The 21,749-nt window shown below is 51.4% G+C and overlaps 1 protein-coding gene across 2 annotated transcripts in view; it reads right to left on the minus strand.

Moving 5' to 3' along the window:
• The window catches only part of ZNHIT6 (zinc finger HIT-type containing 6), a 28,800-nt gene extending 10,885 nt beyond the window's left edge, over positions 1-17,915 (minus strand). Inside the window, exons 1-5 of one of the 2 annotated variants that reach the window (XM_066594785.1) lie at positions 17,783-17,915; positions 14,297-14,362; positions 14,117-14,223; positions 11,188-11,273; positions 10,384-10,487 (exon numbers count right to left, since the gene is read on the minus strand). In XM_066594785.1, the coding sequence (XP_066450882.1) occupies positions 10,384-10,487; positions 11,188-11,273; positions 14,117-14,223; positions 14,297-14,362; positions 17,783-17,868 (449 nt within the window). In that variant the 5' untranslated portion in view covers positions 17,869-17,915. The remainder of the gene's footprint in view (positions 1-10,383; positions 10,488-11,187; positions 11,274-14,116; positions 14,224-14,296; positions 14,363-17,782) is intronic. The other variant, XM_066594786.1, reaches the window with a different exon arrangement.
• Between the last annotated feature and the right edge of the window lie 3,834 nt (positions 17,916-21,749).

Here is a 21,749-nt window from a genome sequence, read left to right on the forward strand (position 1 = left end):
AACCAGTTTCTACATGCAGGGCCACAGAAAAGTAGCCCACCTCCGATCCCGGCACCGCACTCTTCGGGGGAGGCTTGGCCTCCTGCACCGTCTGGCGTGTGACGCCCCGTTCGGCTTTATTTCACCCTACTGTTTTGTATTTCTGCGTGTGTCAAATCCAAAAAATGCTGTTCTTCCCGCAACAGCGAAAAGCATCCAGGAACAAAACCACCTGCTATACGTTGTATTCAGGGCCGGGATCCGAAATGGCGCCAAACCGGATCTCTCGCAAACATGGAGCAAGAGAGGCCTCCGTCAGTCTGGACCCATCGCTGCACTGGCTTCTTATCAGGTCTCGTGAATTCACAGAATACGAGGTTCTGGTGTGCTGAAAATCCCCACCGGACTCACAAAACACCAGAAAATTCAAGTCACAGTATCATCAGAGGTAGGCTACATCTCTGCTTGCAGTCAGTGAATTACAACATGCTAGTTTACAGTCAGAGAATGGAAATCCATCCTGCCCACTCGCTGCACATACAGCTACAGTACCTATCATAGCTTTCGTGGATCTGGTTCACCTTGTGGGCAGGAAGGATCAAGACAGATTTCTGGCGTCTGGAATGGAGCATATTTTCCATTCACCAACAACAAGCAGAGATCTTGAAAACCGTAAGGAATTGGGATGTGAAAAAAAATGTATAAAAGTTACACGCTCAGTATACAACGTGCCACATTGGAAAGTGCATAGTAGAACTAGAGGCGCGAGAGCTAAAATGTGGTGCCAAAAGCCCATTGATTTCGAAGGGCCACCCGCATCGGTGGTTTTACTGCAGCGTGTCCCCCTTTGGGATTACACGTGTAATACGCACCAATATAAGCTATGGGGATATAAGATATGTATGTACAAGAATATGTTAGCTGGAGCCGGCCATGATAACTTGCACCCAAACCCCCTGGAGCAAAAGTACAGCCCGGGCCAGCAGCGGTGCGCCAAACCCCGAGGGGCTGCCTTCTCTGCAGATACAAGCGCAGAAGACCAAACATCAGCCGGGAGCGGTCAGATCCGCAACAGAACTCGCCAGGTTATCGCCCTCCTCCGATCTGTGGGTTGGCACACAAAAACCAATTCTAGATGATAATTGTACGATCGCTGGGGTTGGCGCCGATCACTAGAAGGGGAATCCCAATCCCCCGACCGTACTGAGGAGTAGGATTGGAGCAGCGATCATAGATGCACACTGCCGCACCATTCATCTCTATGGGACTGATGGAGATACTAGGATATGGGTGCCTGGTAATATCCCGCAAGCCCATAGTGCCCATTCATATGGTGGCACTCAGCGAAACCCTGTTGTCCTGATCTATGGGGGTCCCAGGATAAGCCCCACCAATCAGACATTTATCACCCATCCACAACCGATTTGGTGGGCGAACGCCTCTAAGATTTGCAGAAAGAGGAATGTTCCTAATTAGGGCTCATTCACACGAACGTACACGCGTGTGCAGTACACAGTGGATGGAGCCCGTTAATTCACAGCTGCATATTTTTCACTAGTATTCCGACTGCATGAAAAAAAAAGCGCAACATGTCCTTTCTTGGCGCGCGTTACATGCCGAAATAGCCAACTGAAACCACCGGGCTGAGTAAATACGGAGAAACCTGCAGAGTTGGGCAAGAAATCAATAGGAGTTTTTTTCTTTTTTGCGAAAATAAACCGCAGCTTGACATACGCAGGAAATAGACATTCTTTGGTCCATAAATACGAAGCACATTACACAACTGAACACAGCGTACGCCCGTGTGAATGAGCCCTAATGGCGCACAACGATGATCAGCTGCCTATAAGGTGCGGCAACTCCCAAGAATGCTGAAACTCCTGAAGGTCTCCAGCAGATGGACTTTTAAGAATGTGAAAGCGTCACTTACTTGTAAGGGGAGGAAACTTGCGGCGCCCCCCATAAACCCCCATCCTCCTGCTCCGAGCGCGGCTCTACCTGCGGCGCCCCCCATAAACCACCGTCCTCCTGCTCCGAGCGCGGCTCTACCTGCAGCTCTCCCCATAAACCCCCATCCTCCTGCTCCGAGCGCGGCTCTACCTGCAGCGCCCCCCATAAACCACTGTCCTCCTGCTCCGAGCGCGGCTCTACCTGCGGCGCCCCCATAAACCACCGTCCTCCTGCTCCGAGCACCGCTCTACCTGCAGCGCCCCCCATAAACCACCGTCCTCCTGCTCCGAGCGCAGCTCTACCTGCAGCTCTGCCCATAAACCACCGTCCTCCTGCTCCGAGCGTGGCTCTACCTGCAGCTCTCCCCATAAACCCCCATCCTCCTGCTCCAAGCGTGGCTCTACCTGCAGCTCTCCCCATAAACCACCGTCCTCCTGCTCCGAGCACCGCTCTACCTGCAGCGCCCCCCATAAACCACCGTCCTCCTGCTCCGAGCGCGGCTCTACCTGCAGCTCTGCCCATAAACCACCGTCCTCCTGCTCCGAGCGTGGCTCTACCTGCAGCTCTCCCCATAAACCACCGTCCTCCTGCTCCGAGCGCGGCTCTACCTGCAGCTCTCCCCATAAACCACAGTCCTCCTGCTCCGAGCACGGCTCTACCTGCGGCGCCCCCCATAAACCACCGTCCTCCTGCTCCGAGCGCAGCTCTACCTGCGGCGCCCCCCATAAACCACCGTCCTCCTGCTCCGAGCACGGCTCTACCTGCAGCGCTCCCATAAACCACCGTCCTCCTGCTCTGAGCACGGCTCTACCTGCAGCGCTCCCATAAACCACCATCCTCCTGCTCCGAGCACGGCTCTACCTGCAGCGCCCCCCATGAACCACCGTCCTCCTGCTCCGAGCGCGGCTCTACCTGCAGCGCCCCCATAAACCACCGTCCTCCTGCTCCGAGCGCGGCTCTACCTGCAGCGCCCCCCATGAACCACCGTCCTCCTGCTCCGAGCGCGGCTCTACCTGCAGCGCCCCCATAAACCACCGTCCTCCTGCTCCGAGCACGGCTCTACCTGCAGCTCTCCCCATAAACCACCGTCCTCCTGCTCCGAGCGCGGCTCTACCTGCAGCGCCCCCATAAACCACCGTCCTCCAGCTCCGAGCACCGCTCTACCTGCAGCGCCCCCATAAACCCCCGTCCTCCTGCTCCGAGCACGGCTCTACCTGCAGCGCCCCCCATGAACCACCGTCCTCCTGCTCCGAGCGCGGCTCTACCTGCAGCTCTCCCCATAAACCACCGTCCTCCTGCTCTGAGCGTGGCTCTATCCACCGCCGGCACACAAGCAGCGTGGGGCGGCCGGGACAAGCCGACTTTGTCTGGAAATATCCATCTACAAGCAGCCGGTTTAATCAGAATCCGCCTTTTAACACTCGATCTGATGTTTCGATCCCAGAACAAACAGGAGGCGCACAAGAGGCCCGTGTGATCGCCGGCACGCCGGCCGCGGCGCAGGGAAGAATGCTGGCTGCCGGGAGCTGCTCCGAGATTCCTGTGGACACTTGTAATGTTTGTGAAGCAGTCAGTCCTGCGAACCCAGAAAGTCTCTCACTGGTTTCCATTTGGTTTCCGCCCCTGGTACGTACGAAAACACGGAAAGCCTCAACGCTGCGCCAAAGCAGCTCAGGTGTAATGCAGTAAATACAGGGAGAAGGAGGGAAAGAAAGAGCGAGTGAGACAGACCAGAGACGGATCGATCCTTACGGCCAGCCTTAAGCACGTTACTTGGCACTGAGAGCGGTGACGGCTCTTACACCCCTTATTGCCATGCTGGGTGCCCACAGTTCTGGGAAGGCAGATGGGGTATAGCCCGCTACCATCTTTAGTCAGTTGATTGGACTGTCCTATTTTGGCCACAGTCTTTTCGGATTGGACTACCATAATATGTGCGCATATATGCATCCGTAATACGGACACCGGCCCGGCCTGGCCTGAACTCGCAGCATTCTTTGATGCTCTGGGTTCGGCTGAGAAGACATCGGTCGGGCAGGAAACTCATCCTATATGTGCGCCCATAATAGGATTGCGTGAAAGCAGTCTTACGGGGGATGTCAGGGACTTCTACTAATCGATGGCCTATCCTCAAGATAGGTGGCAGGGTCTACTGCCGATCAGCTGATCCCTGCATGTAGAGCGTTGGAAGAAGATAGTGCTGCCAACATTGCAGCCGCCCGCTTGGGTTCTGCAGGCGGAGCTCTCACCGTGCTGCAATACTGACAGCGCTCTCTCCTTCCAGCACTGCCGGCGCCGGGCAGCAGCTGATCAGTGGGGGTCCCAGGCTATTGATGATCTATCCTGAGTGGAGGCCATCCATTGATCCCATTAGTTCCAGGAATAGAGGCTCATTAGAGGCTGATCGCTGGAGTTCGGACACGGTCCACCAATGACTGCTTACCTCCCAGGTCAACATCAAAGTTGTGGCGATACGTACAGCGACTAGCAGGCAACCAAAAAGGTGCTGCAAAGTAAAGGGGATGTTTGATCTATCAGCTCCCAGCCGAGCGCTTCTGTCCGGCCGCAGAACTCTAAACATTTCCCCTACAGTCCAGGAACGTTTCCTAGAAGGGCTTCCTGCCACATGCCATCCCGGGACGAGGCCTATAGGGGCGGCCCCCAGAGCGGGGCCCCGACGTTGTCCCGTTAATACCTGGGTGACATATTATCCTACAAGTTACACATTAGCTGTAAAACCAAACCTGTTCTGCGGCGGCCAGGATTCTCTCATCCGTGGGCGCAGTTCGCTCTGGACGCGTTCCGTCTATTTACACAACCGGTGTCTGGTTTCCTTAGCTGTGTGTAACCGTCCTGACCACATCCACGTTGTATAAACACGTGCTGCTGGCTGCAGGACGCCGAGAACCAACGGCGATGTCCTCACCCATGTGGTCAGCGGAGGAAGGATCCGGCGGCACGCGGCGTTGGGGAGTACAGTAAATATCCCAAACTCCGCTGATGCCAACGATGAGACCGCAGACGCTGCGCCAAATCACAAGCCAGCGAGAATGTGTCTGACGCCACTAGAAATGGTTCCTATTACAGGATGGTAGAAGGAATTCCTATATACATTAAAGGGGTTTTCAGGACTTAAAGGGGTTGGCCACCACAATAAGTGGTGGTTCGTTGCTCAGGATTACCTCTGACCATCGGTTTCCCGGGCTAGGGTTCTAATACATTGAGCTGATTTCTGCAGGAAGTAGACAGCGCCATTCACACTGCAGTGGCCATGCCTTGTATTGCAGGCAAAGTTCTCATCCATGCCAATGGGAACTTTGCCTGTAATAACAAGTCTGGCCACTGCAGTGTGAATGGAGCTGTCTGCTTCCTGCAGAAATCAGCACTGTGTACAACAGCACTGGCCTGATGAACAGCTGATCTGTGGGGTGGCAGACCCCCCACTGATGGCATATTTTGCGGATAGGACATCAATAGTTTACAATTGGACAACCCCTTTAAATACTGATGACCTTTCTTTAAAAAAGACTGTCGCTATCTGATTGGTGGAGGTCTGACTGTCAGCTACCTGGTTGATCAGCTGTTTTAAAGAGCCATGGCATTTGGTAGAGTGCAGCAACCTCTTCCTTGGCCTATAATGTCACATTCATTGGTCATATAACCTTTCTTTAGCTTGGTCCTATACAAAGTGGGATTGGGCTGCAATACCAGGCACGGCCACTATGCAACGTATGGAGCTGTATCTGTAACAATGAAGAGGCCACAGCCCCTTCGAACAGCTGAAAAATCGCCAACGAAAGTATATGGGAGTGTAAAAAAAAAAAAATGCTGCGATTTTTGCCTTTTTACGTTCCCATATACTTACAATGGCGATTTTGATCCGTGAAAATAGACCAGGATAAGTCACGCGATGTCTTGTTTTTTTTTTTTTTACATACTAACCGGTCACGGATGTTACATGCGTGTGCGCTGCGCTTTTTTAAGCATACTACCAGACGACAGTGAAAACAAAAAAGGGGACATTTTTTGCACAGATGACACACGGAGGTGAAAATAAAACCACAAGCGCCGCACGCTGGATCTTTTTTTTATAGACCCAAACTGCCGTGAACGAGCGCCGAATCCCATCCTAAATCCCCGTTCGCGGATGCAGAGTGAACACAATGAGGGGCCGCGCCGGCAGCCGGCTCTGCCCCATAAACCTACGGCTATAGCCACACGGAAAGCCCAATTTTGGTCAATGAAAAGCTGACCGGTTTCGCGGAGCGTTTTACGCCAGAGTTCAGTTTATAACGCAGGAATGTCGTCCGTTTTTCAGAAACATGAAGGAAAAAAAAAACAGGAGGCGGCTCTATTAATACCCTCATTGCAGTCAATGGGTGCGCGGAAAAACAGCACAACGCATGCCATGCGGGTTCACTCTGTCTTAGTGATCGCACCCAGTCACTGCAGGGAGCAGCTTCTGGTCCACGAATCGCAGCAGAACAGAACAAGCCAAGACGGCTTCCTGATACCCCTGCAGGGTTACACCGGTCTGTGCGGTGTATACAGGCATGAGCACATATATATCCTGTTATCCCACAGCCCCGGCGGCCGCATACCTGTCACACCTGAGTACATAACTGCTCCCCCACATCTGAGCCCACCACAAACATCCCTTCTCTTTACCTCCATTTAGCGGGGTCCGGCCGCGCCGCTCCGGCCGCGCACACATGAATGGCTCACTATGTTTACCGAGCCAGGAATTTGCAGGTTTTCATTAAATCCGCACAGAGCCGCACTCATTATAGGGAAAAAGAATTGACTGTCAATTCAGTTTAATTTGGCAGAGACCCATTACATTTCACATCCTGGGGCGACTCGCTGCTCCGCGGACCGCATCTTAACCCCTTAGTGACCCCCAATACACCTTTATATGGCCGTCACTAATGGGCTTTAGACCTGCACATACATCTTTGTAAGGCGGTGGCTTGTCTGACTACTGACAGCCAGGAATGGAGAAACCTCAGATCCTGGCGGTTTAACCCCTTGCATGCCACAAACAGTAGCAGCTGCAGCATGTGACAGGTGGAGGGGACTCTTTCTGTCATTTGCCAACATATTCTATGTACCCCAGAGTGGGGCCATTAAGATATTCAACTCATCCCCAAACCACACACGCCCTCATATAACGGTCAGCCAGTTACGGCTCTTGCAATGCGATGATAAGAATCACTTGGTCCTTAAGGTACAAAACAGGCTGGTGACTAAGGGGTTAATAGAGGTCTCATAGAGGTGCGAACAGTCTGAACCAACTGCCATACAACTGACACACTATTGCCAATACCAGCGACAATCGCAGAACAGTCACGGACAGACAGACGAACCAGATTGGACTGCTGTCCCATAACGGGTATCGGGGGGGGGGGGGGGGGCGACACCCCATTAAACTTTTCGAGGCTATTGGATATGAAGATGTTTTCCAGGACTCCCAAAAATAAGGAACACAAAATCAGAATTGGCTTTGATGAAACTATACAGCGAATGGCCCCTTTATTAGAGACCCCCAGACCTCTCCCGATCAGGCGATCCCTGCATGGAAATGACCCCGGAGTGCGACATAAAGTCATGTGACAAGTTCTCCGTGGATCAGTTTCAGTGTGAATCCACATTAGATGGGAAAATCCAGCGATCTGAGCGACTTCCAGTGAGGCCGGTCATCGGTGCTAGCCTAGCCGGGGCCGGGATGTCACTGCCGACCCTGTGGGGTTTTCTCATTAGCGTTTTTTTTTGCCTTCCTCTAGATCAACATTGGGGGTAATATGGCTGAACTGGATGGACACAGGTCTTCTTTCGGCCTTACATACTATGTAACAGTATGGAGAGTATACCGAGAATGACCAGTGGATGCAAACAACTCATCGCTGTAAGGGGTCAGAGGCGGATGTCAGGAATCATCCTGATGAATTGGCGCTGCACAGACAGGAGCAGCTGAATATAACGCTAGTGCTCCGAGTAACATGTCCGAATGTACAACTTGCCGTACATTAACACGGATCGGCTATAACAGCAGTCCACCAGTTCCAGTAAGAACTAGGCCAAGGTTCAGGGGACAAAACAAGCGCAAAAACAGGGTCACTGAGAAGCGGGAAAACATCTCCAGGTCAGTTGGATCCAGATTTCTGCTGCACCATGCTGATGGGAGGTCAGACTTTGGCACAAGCAGCATGAATCGCTGACCCCTTCCTGTCAGCTGGTCAGAACATGTCAGCACCTCCATCTAATCTGCAGCAACTACAAGAAGCTTCCTGTCCGCAGGGGCCGATATTCCTGCTGAACGATTTCATCCCCCAGTGGAATCTACACCATGAGGAATTGCTGCAGTTCTGAAGGCCGAAGTCCAACGCCCTACTAGAAGGGGGTCTCTAATAAAGTGGCCATTCAGTGCATATAAGGGAAGTATATATATATACCGCCATCACCAGAACAACTTCCGCTGATGTAGGAGATTCTGTAGGATGGGAGCCAGCAGCCGAGCAAGAAGACCTAAAGGACACGAGACGCGGCAGTCTAATGCGGAGAGAGAGACACCCAGTGGACAAGTCTGATCTGCTCTCCGATGCACAAATCTCAACACGAGCCGGTGATAATCACAGCAATCATTTACAGGGTTTTTTCTACATTCTAATACTTTTGCACAATAAAAACCCACAGCTCCGGCGCTGCTTAGGGATTTTTTTCCCTCATTCACCGTGAGAGATAAATAACCTGACGGTTCTATCCTCTATGGCCGTCTGCACTTTACTGCATCCGGTTCCCGTACGCACATCTGAAGTGTGTCCCAGCCTGACCGAGGGTCTCCGGACCCCATCATACACGCATGGAATGTTTGGCGTCGGATCTGGAGGGCAGCGGTCAGGCTGAGACGCGCTTCAGACGCTCGTATGTGAAAGGCGTGCAGCAGAGGTCGGTGTGGACGGGGCCTTAGACCCAACATGTGATCCTCTAGTAGCTCATATAACATACTGCCTCCAGCAGGGCCTAATGGGTAGATACAAGAGGCAGGCGCGGCCGGTACCTTTGTAGGACCCCGGCTGCCATAACAACCTTTCAGCACCCCCTGTTTGCATTGTGGAGGTGCTGATGGGGTGTCAAATAGATTCCCATTCTCTAACCACTCAGTAAGTTACAAGTTGGGGATCAGAGTTAGAGCTCAGGCGTATCTGCACTCATTATTACACGTGCAATAATACAGAGAGCGGAAACCCCATTGATTTGCACTGAGGTAATCAGACATTTGTGGAAAAAAAAAAAAGTTTGAGGGTGCAACCCGCTTACTAGTAGCACATCACCGGGGGAGAAGGGGTTAAATACAAGTATTTCGTGCCGTTTCACACACAAGTAAAGCCTTTACCTGCCCACACGGGTGTCAGATATAATCCTGCTGCAGCTGATATACTCGCCATCATACCTACCTCTCTGATAAACACTTACGGAGGAGTTCTAGTCTAGCCGAACCGTCTCTGTGCCCGTTGGTATGCTTTGTACCGGAGTGCAGGATATGGCTGTCTAAAGGGGCTGACTGGTTGCCTAAAAAAGTTGTTTTAAAGTCTCCAGCGGCCGGATCACAGTCCATCATCCATAGTAAGCAGGATCGGCGGATTGACTGCGGTCACATGACCCCCCCCCAATGACGCAGCGTTCTGTCTGCCGATCACATGGTCTACTCTCTGGGTAGTGCCACCAGCCAAGATGGAGCGAACCCGACGGCCGCGTGTCTTCGATCACACGTGATCTTCTTCAGTCTATGGAGGGCGGGGCTACCCGAGAGTAGTCAATGTGATTGGCAGATGCAACGTCACGCCGCTGCAACAGAGCTTCATGCTACTGGTTACGAGATCGGAGTCCCCAACTACATTCAATGCTGCTTCCTAAGGATGATGGGCTGCAATCCTGCCGCTGGAGACTTTGCAATAACCTTTCAGTTGAGCGGACAACCCCTCTACAGGGATTAACGAGAATAAAAGGCTAATCGGTGGGGGTCTCAGCGCTGATCCTGAAAATGGGGGTCCCATATCCCCCTCTTTCCGGCACTGTGTGGATGCTTCTCCCACAAGCAATTACATCATATTGAATAGAGTGAAGGCCAAGCGCTTGTTCTTGTCCATCTCCCACAGCGTTACGGACGGAGTTTGCATGCTTGGCTGTAGTTCCATTCAGTTTCCTCTTCACTATTGAGGTGGGGGGCGCCCAGCTGCGGCTTGTCCTGAAGTGCGTGGCAGCGATGGCCGCGCTTGGGCACATCAACTCCATTCAACAGAGCTTGCGGTGGGACAGGCCATCGCTGGACGCAGGGAATGACAGGTTAACCCCTTGAGAGACTAGCGCTATAACACCATGGTGGGCTGCGGAGGGGCACAGGGCTGTACAATACTGGAGGACGTCCCACTATTTTCTCACCACCCAAGAACTTACTTTTTATGGAAGAAGGTGGAGTTTGCTTTCCTTTTTGAGAACCCAATCGGCAGCAACTTCAAATCGATGCCTTGTCTTCGCGCTCTATTCTTCAAGAAGTTCAACTGAAGAAGGAGACGGCGGTCAGGAATAAAAAGAGAAACGGGTGCGCGTTAGGAGGCGGCACGTCCGCGAATGTCACATATACAACTCAAAACTGTAAATATGGCCTAAAGCTGCACATTGATGAGTCTCCCGTATCGCCGGCTGTAATGCGCTGCACTACAATCCATGCTATATTAAGGACCACAATCTACATGGTTGCGTCCATTAGTTTCCATTCCCCGTTTCAGCCGTCCAAGATAGCGGATGCAATCTTCGGGCTACAGTATCCACACAGTGCATTGGTAGTGTTAGACGACTAATGCGCTATACCTGCTTCCTGATTGGCCAGAGCTGCTCATGTGATCAGCCCTGCACAATGTACATCAGGCAGTTTGAATATTGCTGCAGCCAACTGGATGGATAAAAACCAGGATGGGAGCAAAGAACTGCAAGTAGTCTACCTCCTACCCCTCCGGTCCTGGGACCTTTAACAGCTGTTAGGCAAACACCCGTTCAGCCGCCAGCTAATTCCCTCAGCTCTCCCGGATCAATGTGTTTACCATAGGAAAGAGGTAAGCTGCTAACAGCTCCAATGTTGGCTTATCTCCGGAGGGGGGCAAAAGGATCGGGAGTTGAAATCCAATATGCTAGATACTTCTTGCCCCTGACCGTAATCTCATCTATTACGGATGTGGATGTATTACTGAAGCAAACACATACAAACTTGTTTGATGCTTGCCGAGGCAGCATGACATCCCTCAGCGCCGCATCCGCCACCCTGCCGGCGTCTTCCAGAAAGCGGTAATCTGTAAGTAATGAACAGTCATGAGATACGAGCCAACACTCAACCTCTGAGCCGGAGCCGCACGAATCACCACGGACTCGGACAGATCAACTCAGAGGGATGTGTGCAAAATTTTCACCCCCCACCCTTCTCCTTGCATTTTGCTAACTGCAGTAACTACATGAAGAGATCCGTGCCGGACCCCCATCGGAGCGGCTGGACTAACACTGCGGTAAACCTGGCCCGGCTCCTACAGGGCGGAGGATACAGGAAAGCGTCTCATCCCTCCTCCGATAATTCTATCACTACTGCAGGGAAAGAGCTAGTCACATACTAACTGCTTACAGGGGTTGTCCCATTCCCATCTCAAGCTATGGATCCTCAAATAGAAGATGGAGGGGATCCGCATGGATCAGCTGTTCCCCCCAGGCTGGTGTCCTTGAGTTGTTTTGCTGCAGACAGCTCCATACATTACCCAGTGGCCTCGGCTGGTACTGCAGGCAGAGTCTTATTAAAGTGAAAGCTTTCTGCAGAAAAACGGGTCAATACAAAAAGACACTAACCCGAGGGTATAACTGATCACCCGGGGGTCCCAGGCAGCAGACCCCAGCCAATCTGCTATTAATTACCTATCACAAGGACAGGTCAGCAATAGCTATAAGTCAGATAACCTCTTTAACGTGCACCCCTACTTTCACAAAACTTTTGACATGTCAGAAATTTTGATCAGTCATGGACGGGGTACGGAGACCCCTACTGATCACTGAAGTGATGGGGCAGACGCGTTCACCTGAACACTGTCCACTGTGCTAGTGAATGTATGAGCCATAAGACCGCTAACATCGTCTGTCTGAGGATCACAGCTGAAGGGGCACGGTACTCAGTGGAGGGCTTCTGCTCCACCGCTTACACTTATGTGATATCACTGTACATCTTGGGTTACTTTCCTGAGAGTCAGCTCATCTATGAGTTTTATGGATGTGAAACAAGGATTATCTGCTAAATGGTATATCAAAGGGCTTCCTGGATTCCATATCAGTAGGGGTGCAGAGCCCAGGACCGCAGCCGGACAGCGGTCAGGTGTGTATGAATCAGGAAGAAGACAGCGCTGTTCACACTGCAGTGGTCTGAGTTGGTATAGCAGCTAACATTCCTATCAAAGTCAATGCCAAATACCAACCTGGGCTGCTGCAAAGCGTAAGGAGTTGTCAGCTTCTGGCTCTGTACACACTGACAGCGGCCTGGCGAACAGCTGATCGGTGGGGGTCCCGGCGGCGGTACCCCTGCTGTTCACTACTGATGACCGATTCAGAGGACAGGCAATTAATAGTTAAGAGGTGGATAACCCCTTTAAACTGACAATGAGGTCTTGGTGCAAGATTCTCACAGACAATGTATTCTATAGCCATGGCTGCCCAATTATGGCAAAACTACACCCCTCAGCCGGTCCCGACAAGCCGGAAGCTGTAGAGTTCTGCAGCAGCTCAGGAGACACAGGATAAAGTTAGCATGGAAATATCTGAGCAGTTCATCCTCAGATAGCGCCACCGCTCGATACGAGGGGAGGCTGAGAAGTTCTTGGCTTTACGAGCTTCACGTCAGTGAAAGTTCTATCTTTGTAATACTTTGTAGACAAACTCTGGCCTGACCTCATGTGCGATTCTTAGGTTATGCAGGCTTGAAGACAACATGGCGGCGTCCACAGCAGATTCCACTGCAGAGGAGAGCCGAGCGGTGATGAAGTTCCTGAAAGGGATGTCGGCCAAAGACGTTCACGGTGACATGGTGCAAACATTAGGTGACAAGCGCCCTTCGTACTCAATAGTGAAAAATTAGGTTGCCAAATGTAAAACCGGCCATTTCAACACAGATGATGAAGACCATTCCAGGAGACCTCCAGTGGTGGCCATTCCAGAAACTACAGGCACCATCCATGACATGATTCTGGAAGACCGGAGAAGTTGATGAAACTCTGAACATTTCCAGAGAAAGAGTTGGGTCCATAATGTTCAATCATCTAGACACAAGGAAGGTGTCTAAGTGGGTCCAGATCAACAGTGTGCCCATGTGCAAGCCTCCGGGGAATCTGCAGCGTTTTCGGCAGGCTGCTGATGCTTTCCTTTCTCGACTGGCGATGATGGATGAGATATGGATTATTATGTATGATATCCTGAGTCAGAAGAATGGAGACACAACACTTCCCCGCGTCCAAAGAAGTTGTCATCCCAGGTGAAGGCATCTGTCTTCTGGGATAAAGATGGGATACTGATTGTAGACGACCTCAAGGGGGTCTACTATCATGGCTGTGTGCTACACTACACTTCTGAAGGAGGCACTGATGTCAAAATGTGCGGAACGTTGAATGAAGGTGTTGTGTTCCTGCAACGTCTTGTCCTCACAGCGACCATCACCCAGAGCAATCTGGCTGACCCGGACTTCGAGGAGCTGGATCACCCTCCTCATCGCTGGTCTGGCCCCCCTCCTCGGACTATTTTGTTTGAAGAAACACCTCAAGAGAACCAAATCTGCCTCCAATTCGGAAGCAATTGCATTGGATGACATCTGGATGGGTTGAAGAAGAAGCAACACCGCAGTCAGAAGTGCGCTGATATCCGGAAGGACTCTGTAGAGCAACTGGAACTTCATTCTTCTATGTCAATTTTTTGTGGTCAAAGCCAAAAACTTATCAGCGCCCCCTTGTATAAGACATCAATCAAGGGCAATGTCCCCAAACCTGCGGCTCCCCGTCTGCTCTCAGAGTGCAGCTGGGATTGAGTAGAGGAAACCGTCTACTGAGAGAGACCCCACATCCCCAATATTCGGGCCGGGGAGGTCGGTAAACGCGCCATGTGATGCTTTACTCACCACTTAGTAGATGCAAGTCACCGAATTTACTCAACGGGACAAACGCCGTCTTGTCTCGCACTCCGCTGCAAGCGACGTCCACCTTATGCTTCTTTACACAAGGCAAGCTGAGGAGAGAGTAGAGGCGATGAATGAGGTACCTGTGGGGGTGGCCCGAGACGCCCCGCGGAGCTCACCTACCTGCAGGAGTACTTCAGGCACCGCGGACACTTGTATTTGGCCTCTTCACCGCCGCAAACCTCACAGCTGCGATAAAAGAGAACGATGAGCAAATAAAGTCACGGCGCAAATTCATAGCGAGAGCGAATAGGAGACCAACGCAGAAAACATATCATTGGCCGGGAACAGAGGCGAGCAGGAGGGGGACACGGAGGAGCGGCAGAGGTCATGTGACTATAATGATACTTATACAGTCCTGGCCTCCCGCCCGCGGCCGTCTGTGTATAACGCTGCAGGTCTCCCCGTACCGCGGTACCCACTACGTTCTGCCGGCAGAGACCGCGTGTGGCACTAGATATGCCAAGCGGAATACACAGACATGGGCATGAGTACTGTGGGACTTTTTTCTTTTTAACTCCCCACTCGGTTTAGAGCGAGGATGCCCAATGACCCGCTGGGTATGGACAGCATACCGTACGCAGCCCACACACGTGTATAAGGCTCATGCGGCGTACGAACGCAGAAAACCAGAGCGTCCGCGCCGGTGTGCATGGATCAATGAAAGTCCATTGACTCCGTTCATCGCATATCACGCATCTGTGCAACGCACGCACGCTAAGTGGTGAAAACACGGCTGTGAGCATGAGCCCTCATCCAGCGCTCTCCGGAAATCCCTGCTAGCGCCGTGTGCGGAGGCGTAAAGACGGAGGAGTCCCTCTAGGTCATCATGATACAAATAAAGGCACAGCGCAGACTTTCCGGCTCTGCACTGCGCATGTGCGGCTGTGTGCCAGCCGGCGCAGGTGAAGAGCAGAGCGAAGATGTCGGACAGGTACGCCGCGGGCCGCTGCGGGGGAGACTCTCACAGTCGGCCGTCTGCATTCACCCTTCGCTGGCACGGGGCAGAACGAACGCAGCACTTCTACACCGCTGGTGGGATCCGACTCGGGATCGGCCGCAGCACTTCTACACCACTGGTGGGATCCGACTCGGGATCGGCCGCAGCACTTCTACACCACTGGGGGGATCCGACTCGGGATCAGCCGCAGCACTTCTACACCACTGGGGGGATCCGACTCGGGATCAGCCGCAGCACTTCTACACCGCTGGTGGGATCCGACTCGGGATCAGCCGCAGCACTTCTACACCGCTGGTGGGATCCGACTCAGGATCAGCCGCAGCACTTCTACACCACTGGGGGGATCCGACTCGGGATCAGCCGCAGCACTTCTACACCGCTGGTGGGATCCGACTCGGGATCGGCCGCAGCACTTCTACACCGCTGGTGGGATCCGACTCGGGATCAGCCGCAGCACTTCTACACCGCTGGTGGGATCCGACTCGGGATCGGCCGCAGCACTTCTACACCGCTGGGGGGATCCGACTCGGGATCGGCCGCAGCACTTCTACACCGCTGGTGGGATCCGACTCGGGATCGGCCGCAGCACTTCTACACCCCTGGTGGGATCCGACTCGGGATCGGCCGCAGCACTTCTACACCACTGGTGGGATCCGACTCGGGATCGGCCGTGGCCCCACAGCAGATTCCAGAAGATACAGCGCTCCCCTCCGAAGTCTTCACCTGCTGCCGGCGCCCTCTAGTGAGCAGGGGGTGAAATTCAAACAAAAATCCACATGAAAACCAGCATCAGTTTCTGGTGATTTGTTGCCGTTTCTGCTGTGGAAGAGCCGCGGCAGACTCGCCGTGCGGACGACCCCAAGAGGGGGTTTACACGCCGAGAAAACCGCGCGACATCCGAGCGAACGCAATTTACTTGATTGGTTTTTGTCCAGGACCAATAATGCGAGACGTAAACACGGCGGCCGGTCCTGTTATCGCGCAATTCTCCATCTGTGTGAAGCGTCTGACCACAAGCGCTCCATCAGCCGTGCGGCAAACAAATGGCTGTAAGCGGCACAGACCCCCGTATACGGTCCACATCACACGGCAACTCAAGGACCGCCAGAAGGACTGACTCTAAGTGGAAGTTTTGGTCAGTAATACGGACCAACATAGGAGGACGCGCTGCGCCATTGTACAGGCGTGAAAACCGCACGTCTCACGCCTCAACGGAATCAGCGGTGTATAAGCCGTCCGTATTGTAGACACACGTAATATGGAGCGCAGATACGCCCAAGTGAATGAGCCCTTATAAACGGCCCTCTGAAGGCGTCCGTAAGGCTGGGCTCAGACCGCCGTGACTCTCTGCGTGCCGCCAACCACCGTGCCGTATCCTGGCCTGTATTCACGCACAATACACACCGGATACAGCAGACTGCGGGATTTATTGTGCGTATTTCACGCAATTCGTGTGAGCGGTAACACGGGGGATCCTGCAGCGTAATACATGAGCCGGGCCTAATGCTGACACAGCCCTTGGGGATCCCCCCGCTACATACATATATACGGCCCTCGGCGATCCCCCCGCTATATACATATACACGGCCCTCGGCGATCCCCCCGCTATATACATATACACGGCCCTCGGCGATCCCCCCCGCTACATACATATATACGGCCCTCGATGATCCCCCTGCTACATACATGTATATGGCCCTCGGCGATCCCCCTGCTACATACATGTATACGGCCCTCGGTGATCCCCCGCTATATACATATATATACCGCCCTCGGTGATCCCCCGCTATATACATATATATACCGCCCTCGGTGATCCCCCGCTATATACATATATATACTGCCCTCGGGGATCCCCCGCTACATACATATATATACCGCCCTCGGGGATCCCCCGCTACATACATATATATACCGCCCTCGGTGATCCCCCTGCTACATACATATATATACCGCCCTCGGGGATCCCCCGCTACATACATATATATACCGCCCTCGGTGATCCCCCTGCTACATACATATATTTTCCCGCCTCGGGGATCCCCCGCTACATACATATATATACCGCCCTCGGTGATCCCCCGCTATATACATATATATACCGCCCTCGGTGATCCCCCTGCTACATACATATATATACCGCCCTCGGGGATCCCCCGCTACATACATATATATACCGCCCTCGGGGATCCCCCTGCTACATACATATATATACCGCCCTCGGTGATCCCCCTGCTACATACATATATATACCGCCCTCGGTGATCCCCCTGCTACATACATATATATACCGCCCTCGGTGATCCCCCTGCTACATACATATATATACCGCCCTCGGTGATCCCCCTGCTACATACATATATATACCGCCCTCGGGGATCCCCCTGCTATATACATATATACGGCCCTCGGGGATCCCCCTGCTATATACATATATACGGCCCTCGGCGATCCCCCTGCTGTATACATATATACGGCCCTCGGCGATCCCCCTGCTATATACATATACACGGCCCTCGGTGATCCCCCGCTATATACATATATATATACCGCCCTCGGCGATCCCCCTGCTGTATACATATATACTGGCGACATACTGCGTACGCTAACTGCCCTCCAATACGACTTGCAGTGCCGTCTGCACTCACCTATACAGGGACATCTTCCTCTTGGGTCGCACCGCACATTCCCCCTCTTCAGCTCCACATGTGTCCGGCACCAGCAGAGTCTCCATGGCAGCGCCCGTCAGCACACGTGCGGCCTACTTCCGGTGAGATCCAGGTAAACAGGAAGCCAGCGCGGCCATGTTGTGGTTGGCGAGACGCCAAATAACGCAAAGCAACTGGCGGCCATATTGTGGCTGGCGGAAATGCTTCATACTCATGGCTAGCGCGGCGGCCATATTGTGGCTGGCGGAAATGCTTCATACTCATGGCTAGCGCGGCGGCCATATTGTGGCGGGCGGAAATGCTTCATACTCATGGCTAGCGCGGCGGCCATATTGTGGCGGGCGGAAATGCTTCATACTCATGGCTAGCGCGGCGGCCAAAATGTGATTGGCGGGCGGCGTATTTACTTATTCCACAAGACTTCTGCTCGATTCACACCCTGATTGGTTGTTTGGGCCTGCTGTTCTCTCTGTGAATTATTATATTTGGCAGTTTTTAAGTACCATCTCCTTCAGAATTGAGATTTTGCCCTCAAAATTCTTGTCGCTGTAAAATTCACGCGAGCTGCAGCGCCGTCAATGGTGTCCATTTTTTAATGTGCCTCTTAAAACGTCTGTGACACTTGGGCGAGGGTCCCTTTACAGGGGCAGCGAGTACTGACCGATGGGGAGCACCACGGTCAGCGCTTATAGATTAGGCCAGTTTCACACAGACGTATTTGTGCGCACGATACGCAGAGAATAGAGCCCATCGCTTTCATTCACCGCCGTGCGTTTTGTGTGCGCATTTTGTTCGCAGAAAATAAGAACACGCTTTACTTTTCTGCGTATTTGCGCACCGATGATTCCCATAGAAGTCAATGGGGGGTGCGAATGCGAGCGCAATACACGAGGTGAAGCGAAACTCCACTGGGGAAAAACACGTGGACTCAATAGTCCTTTCAATCAGTGTGTTTGTTTGCGTCACACAAAAAAAACCGGTCATTCTGCAAAAACTAAGGATTGTGCAATTGCGCTTGCATCCGCGTGAAGCCGACTTATACGTGGGCAGATGATCGGCTGTATACGATCGCTCATCCACACGCTGCTGCCATTCACTGCACGGCCCCCTGTTCATGCGGGAAGATTTGCAGCCGGCCTGCGGGTGTGCGGGGGTTTCTATGCTCACATGGGGTGAGTCACACAGGCGAGTTCTGTCCGATTGTGATATGGATGGTACAGCGATCTCGGCGAGACAAGAAAATCGCTGCGCATCCTATTTTCGGGCTGCTCTTGTTTATAGGGGTTGTACCACAAGTGCAAGATACCCCCCATACACAGGACAACGAGTAACTTGCTGATGGATGGGGGTCTCCCTGCTGATCTCGAGATCAGGGGTCTTGTGCCCCGAACCATCTCAGTGAGGAGAAGACTGACTGCGGCGCGGGTCACACAAGCGCTCCATTCACCTTCAGTGAGACGGCGGCGATACCGAGCGGTGCGGCTCCAATATTTCCTGTCGGTCAATAGTGAAAACAATCTCTGTCTACAGGCGCGACCGTCTTAGGCGGCTTTCACATCTGCGGCGGGGGTTCCATTTTCCTATTCCGTTCGGGGAGCAGGAAAGGGGATCCACTGGCCAGTTGGATCCGTCTTATGATTGAACCGAACAGCGCTGACCGACCCCATGGACTATAATGGGGTTTCTTTGGTCTCCGCTTAGCTGCGGCATTTTACCGGAAGAATAAAGCGGCATGCAGCGCTATTTCCTCTGGTATTTTGTGCCAAATCTACGACAGAACCTTTGAACAGGGGTCCTAAAACAGATGTGAACTCACCTTTATAGCTGCACAAGACATCCGGGGATCAACTCAACTTCTCTATTTTATCTTTTTGGCTGCTGCATCACATTGTTGACTCATGTTCAGTCTATGATCTATTAGTATACCCAACTCTTTTTCATATGTGATGCTGCTTAGCCCAATTCCTCCCATTCTGTATGTGTTTTCTTTATTTTTCTTGCCCAGATGTAGGACTTTGCATTTCTCCTTGTTAAATACCATTCTGTTAGTCGCTGCCCACTGTTCAAGCTTTTCTAGATCTTTTTGAATACTTTCTCTCTTCCCAAGTGTTAGCTATCCCTCCTAGCTTTGTGTGGTCAGCAAATGTGATCAGTTTCCCATCAATTCCCTCCAGATCATTTATAAAAATGTTGACCAACACTGGGCCAAGGACGGCCCCACTTGATAGATTCTTCCACTTGGAGGTGCAGACATTTATGACCACTCCTTTAGTACGATCACTCAGCCAGTTGTGAATCCACCTAACAGTTGCCTTGTCAATCCCATATTTCGCCATTTTATAGTATAAATGCTTTATCAAATGCTTTACTAAAGTCAAGATATACTATATCTACCGCATTTCTCTGATCAACCCGGTCGGTGATTCTGTCATATAAGGAAATAAGATTTGTCTGGCATGACTTGTTTGTTACATGCTGGCTCTGGTTAATTACTCCATTCTCATCCAAGTACTTGCATCCATGCTGTTTAATAATTTGTCCAAAGATCTTTCCCGGTATAGAAGTCAGGCTCACAGGCCTGTAGTTTCCTGGATCCACCTTCTTCCCTTTTTTGAAGATAGGGACAACATTTGCCCTTTTCCAATCTTCTGGGACTTCTCCTTTTCTCCAGGAATTTTTCAAAAATTATGGCGAGTGGTTCAGCAATTATCTCTGCTGCTTCCTTTAGTTACCAAGGATGTAATTAATCTAGACTTGAATTCATTCAAGTTAGCTATGTGTTCCCTCACCATCTCTCTGCTTACAGATAGCCTGCATTCTTTTACTCCCCCAATAGCACAGGGAAGATTAGTTGATGTTCTATCTACTTTCTAAGAGAAAACAGATACAAAATAGGAATTTAAAAGTTCTGCCTTCTCAACATCATTCTTAACCAATTCACCATTTTCATCTTGTAAGCATCCAATAGCATCTTTGATTTTTCTTTTGCTTTTGACATACCCCCAAATCCTTTTTTATTGCTTTTGCCCTCTGTTGCAAGTCTCAATTCATTATTAGCTTTAGCTTTTCTGACACTTTCCCTACAGTTTCTGCAGACCGCATTATATTCTTCTTTAGATATTCCCTCCTCTTTCCATTTGATAAACGTATTTTTCTTCTTTTTTAACGTGTGCAGGTTCTGTCTTCATCCATCCTTGTCTCTTTAAATACTTCCCATTCTTCCTTCTTTTAGGGATTGTTTACGATTCTGCTTTGAGAATCTAATTTCCCAATATTTCCCAAACTTGTTGTACATTTCTGTCCTTAAGAACATCCAGCCATTGGATTCTTCCTACCCTCTTTCTAAGTCCATTGAAATCTGCCTTTCTGAAATCCAACCTTGAGGTCTGAGTTTTCTCAGTTCTTCCTCCACTTTTTATCGAAAATTCAAGCATCGCATGATCACTGCCTCCTAAGGTCCCAGCCCCCCTTACTTCCTCAACCATTTCCTCCCTGTTGGTAAGAATTAGGTCCAAGATAGCAGATTGTTTTCTCTTCGACGTTTTGGAAGATAAAGTTGTCAGCAAGAGCGGATAAGAATTTGTTGGATCCATTACTTTTATCTGAGAGAGATTCCCAACAAATGTCTGGATGGGTAAAATCTCCCATAATCACTATGTTGGGCTTTTTTCAGAGCTTGGCCATCTGATGTAGAAAGAATTCATCCATATCTTCTGCTTGTCCAGGCGGCCTATAGTAAATGCCTACAATGGTGTCCTTTCTGTTGTTCTCTCCTTGTATTCTTACCCAAACAGTTTCTACAGAACTCCCAGCTCTGAAGCTTGAATCTCTGTGGAGATGAATGTTTTCCTAACATACAATGTAACATCTCCTCCCCTTTTTTTGGTCTGTTTCTTATAAATAAGTTGTATCCTTCAAGCCTTGTGTTCCAATCATGTGTATCATT

Source organism: Eleutherodactylus coqui, chromosome 3, assembly GCF_035609145.1.
Source record: "Eleutherodactylus coqui strain aEleCoq1 chromosome 3, aEleCoq1.hap1, whole genome shotgun sequence".
Lineage (NCBI taxonomy): Eukaryota > Metazoa > Chordata > Amphibia > Anura > Eleutherodactylidae > Eleutherodactylus > Eleutherodactylus coqui.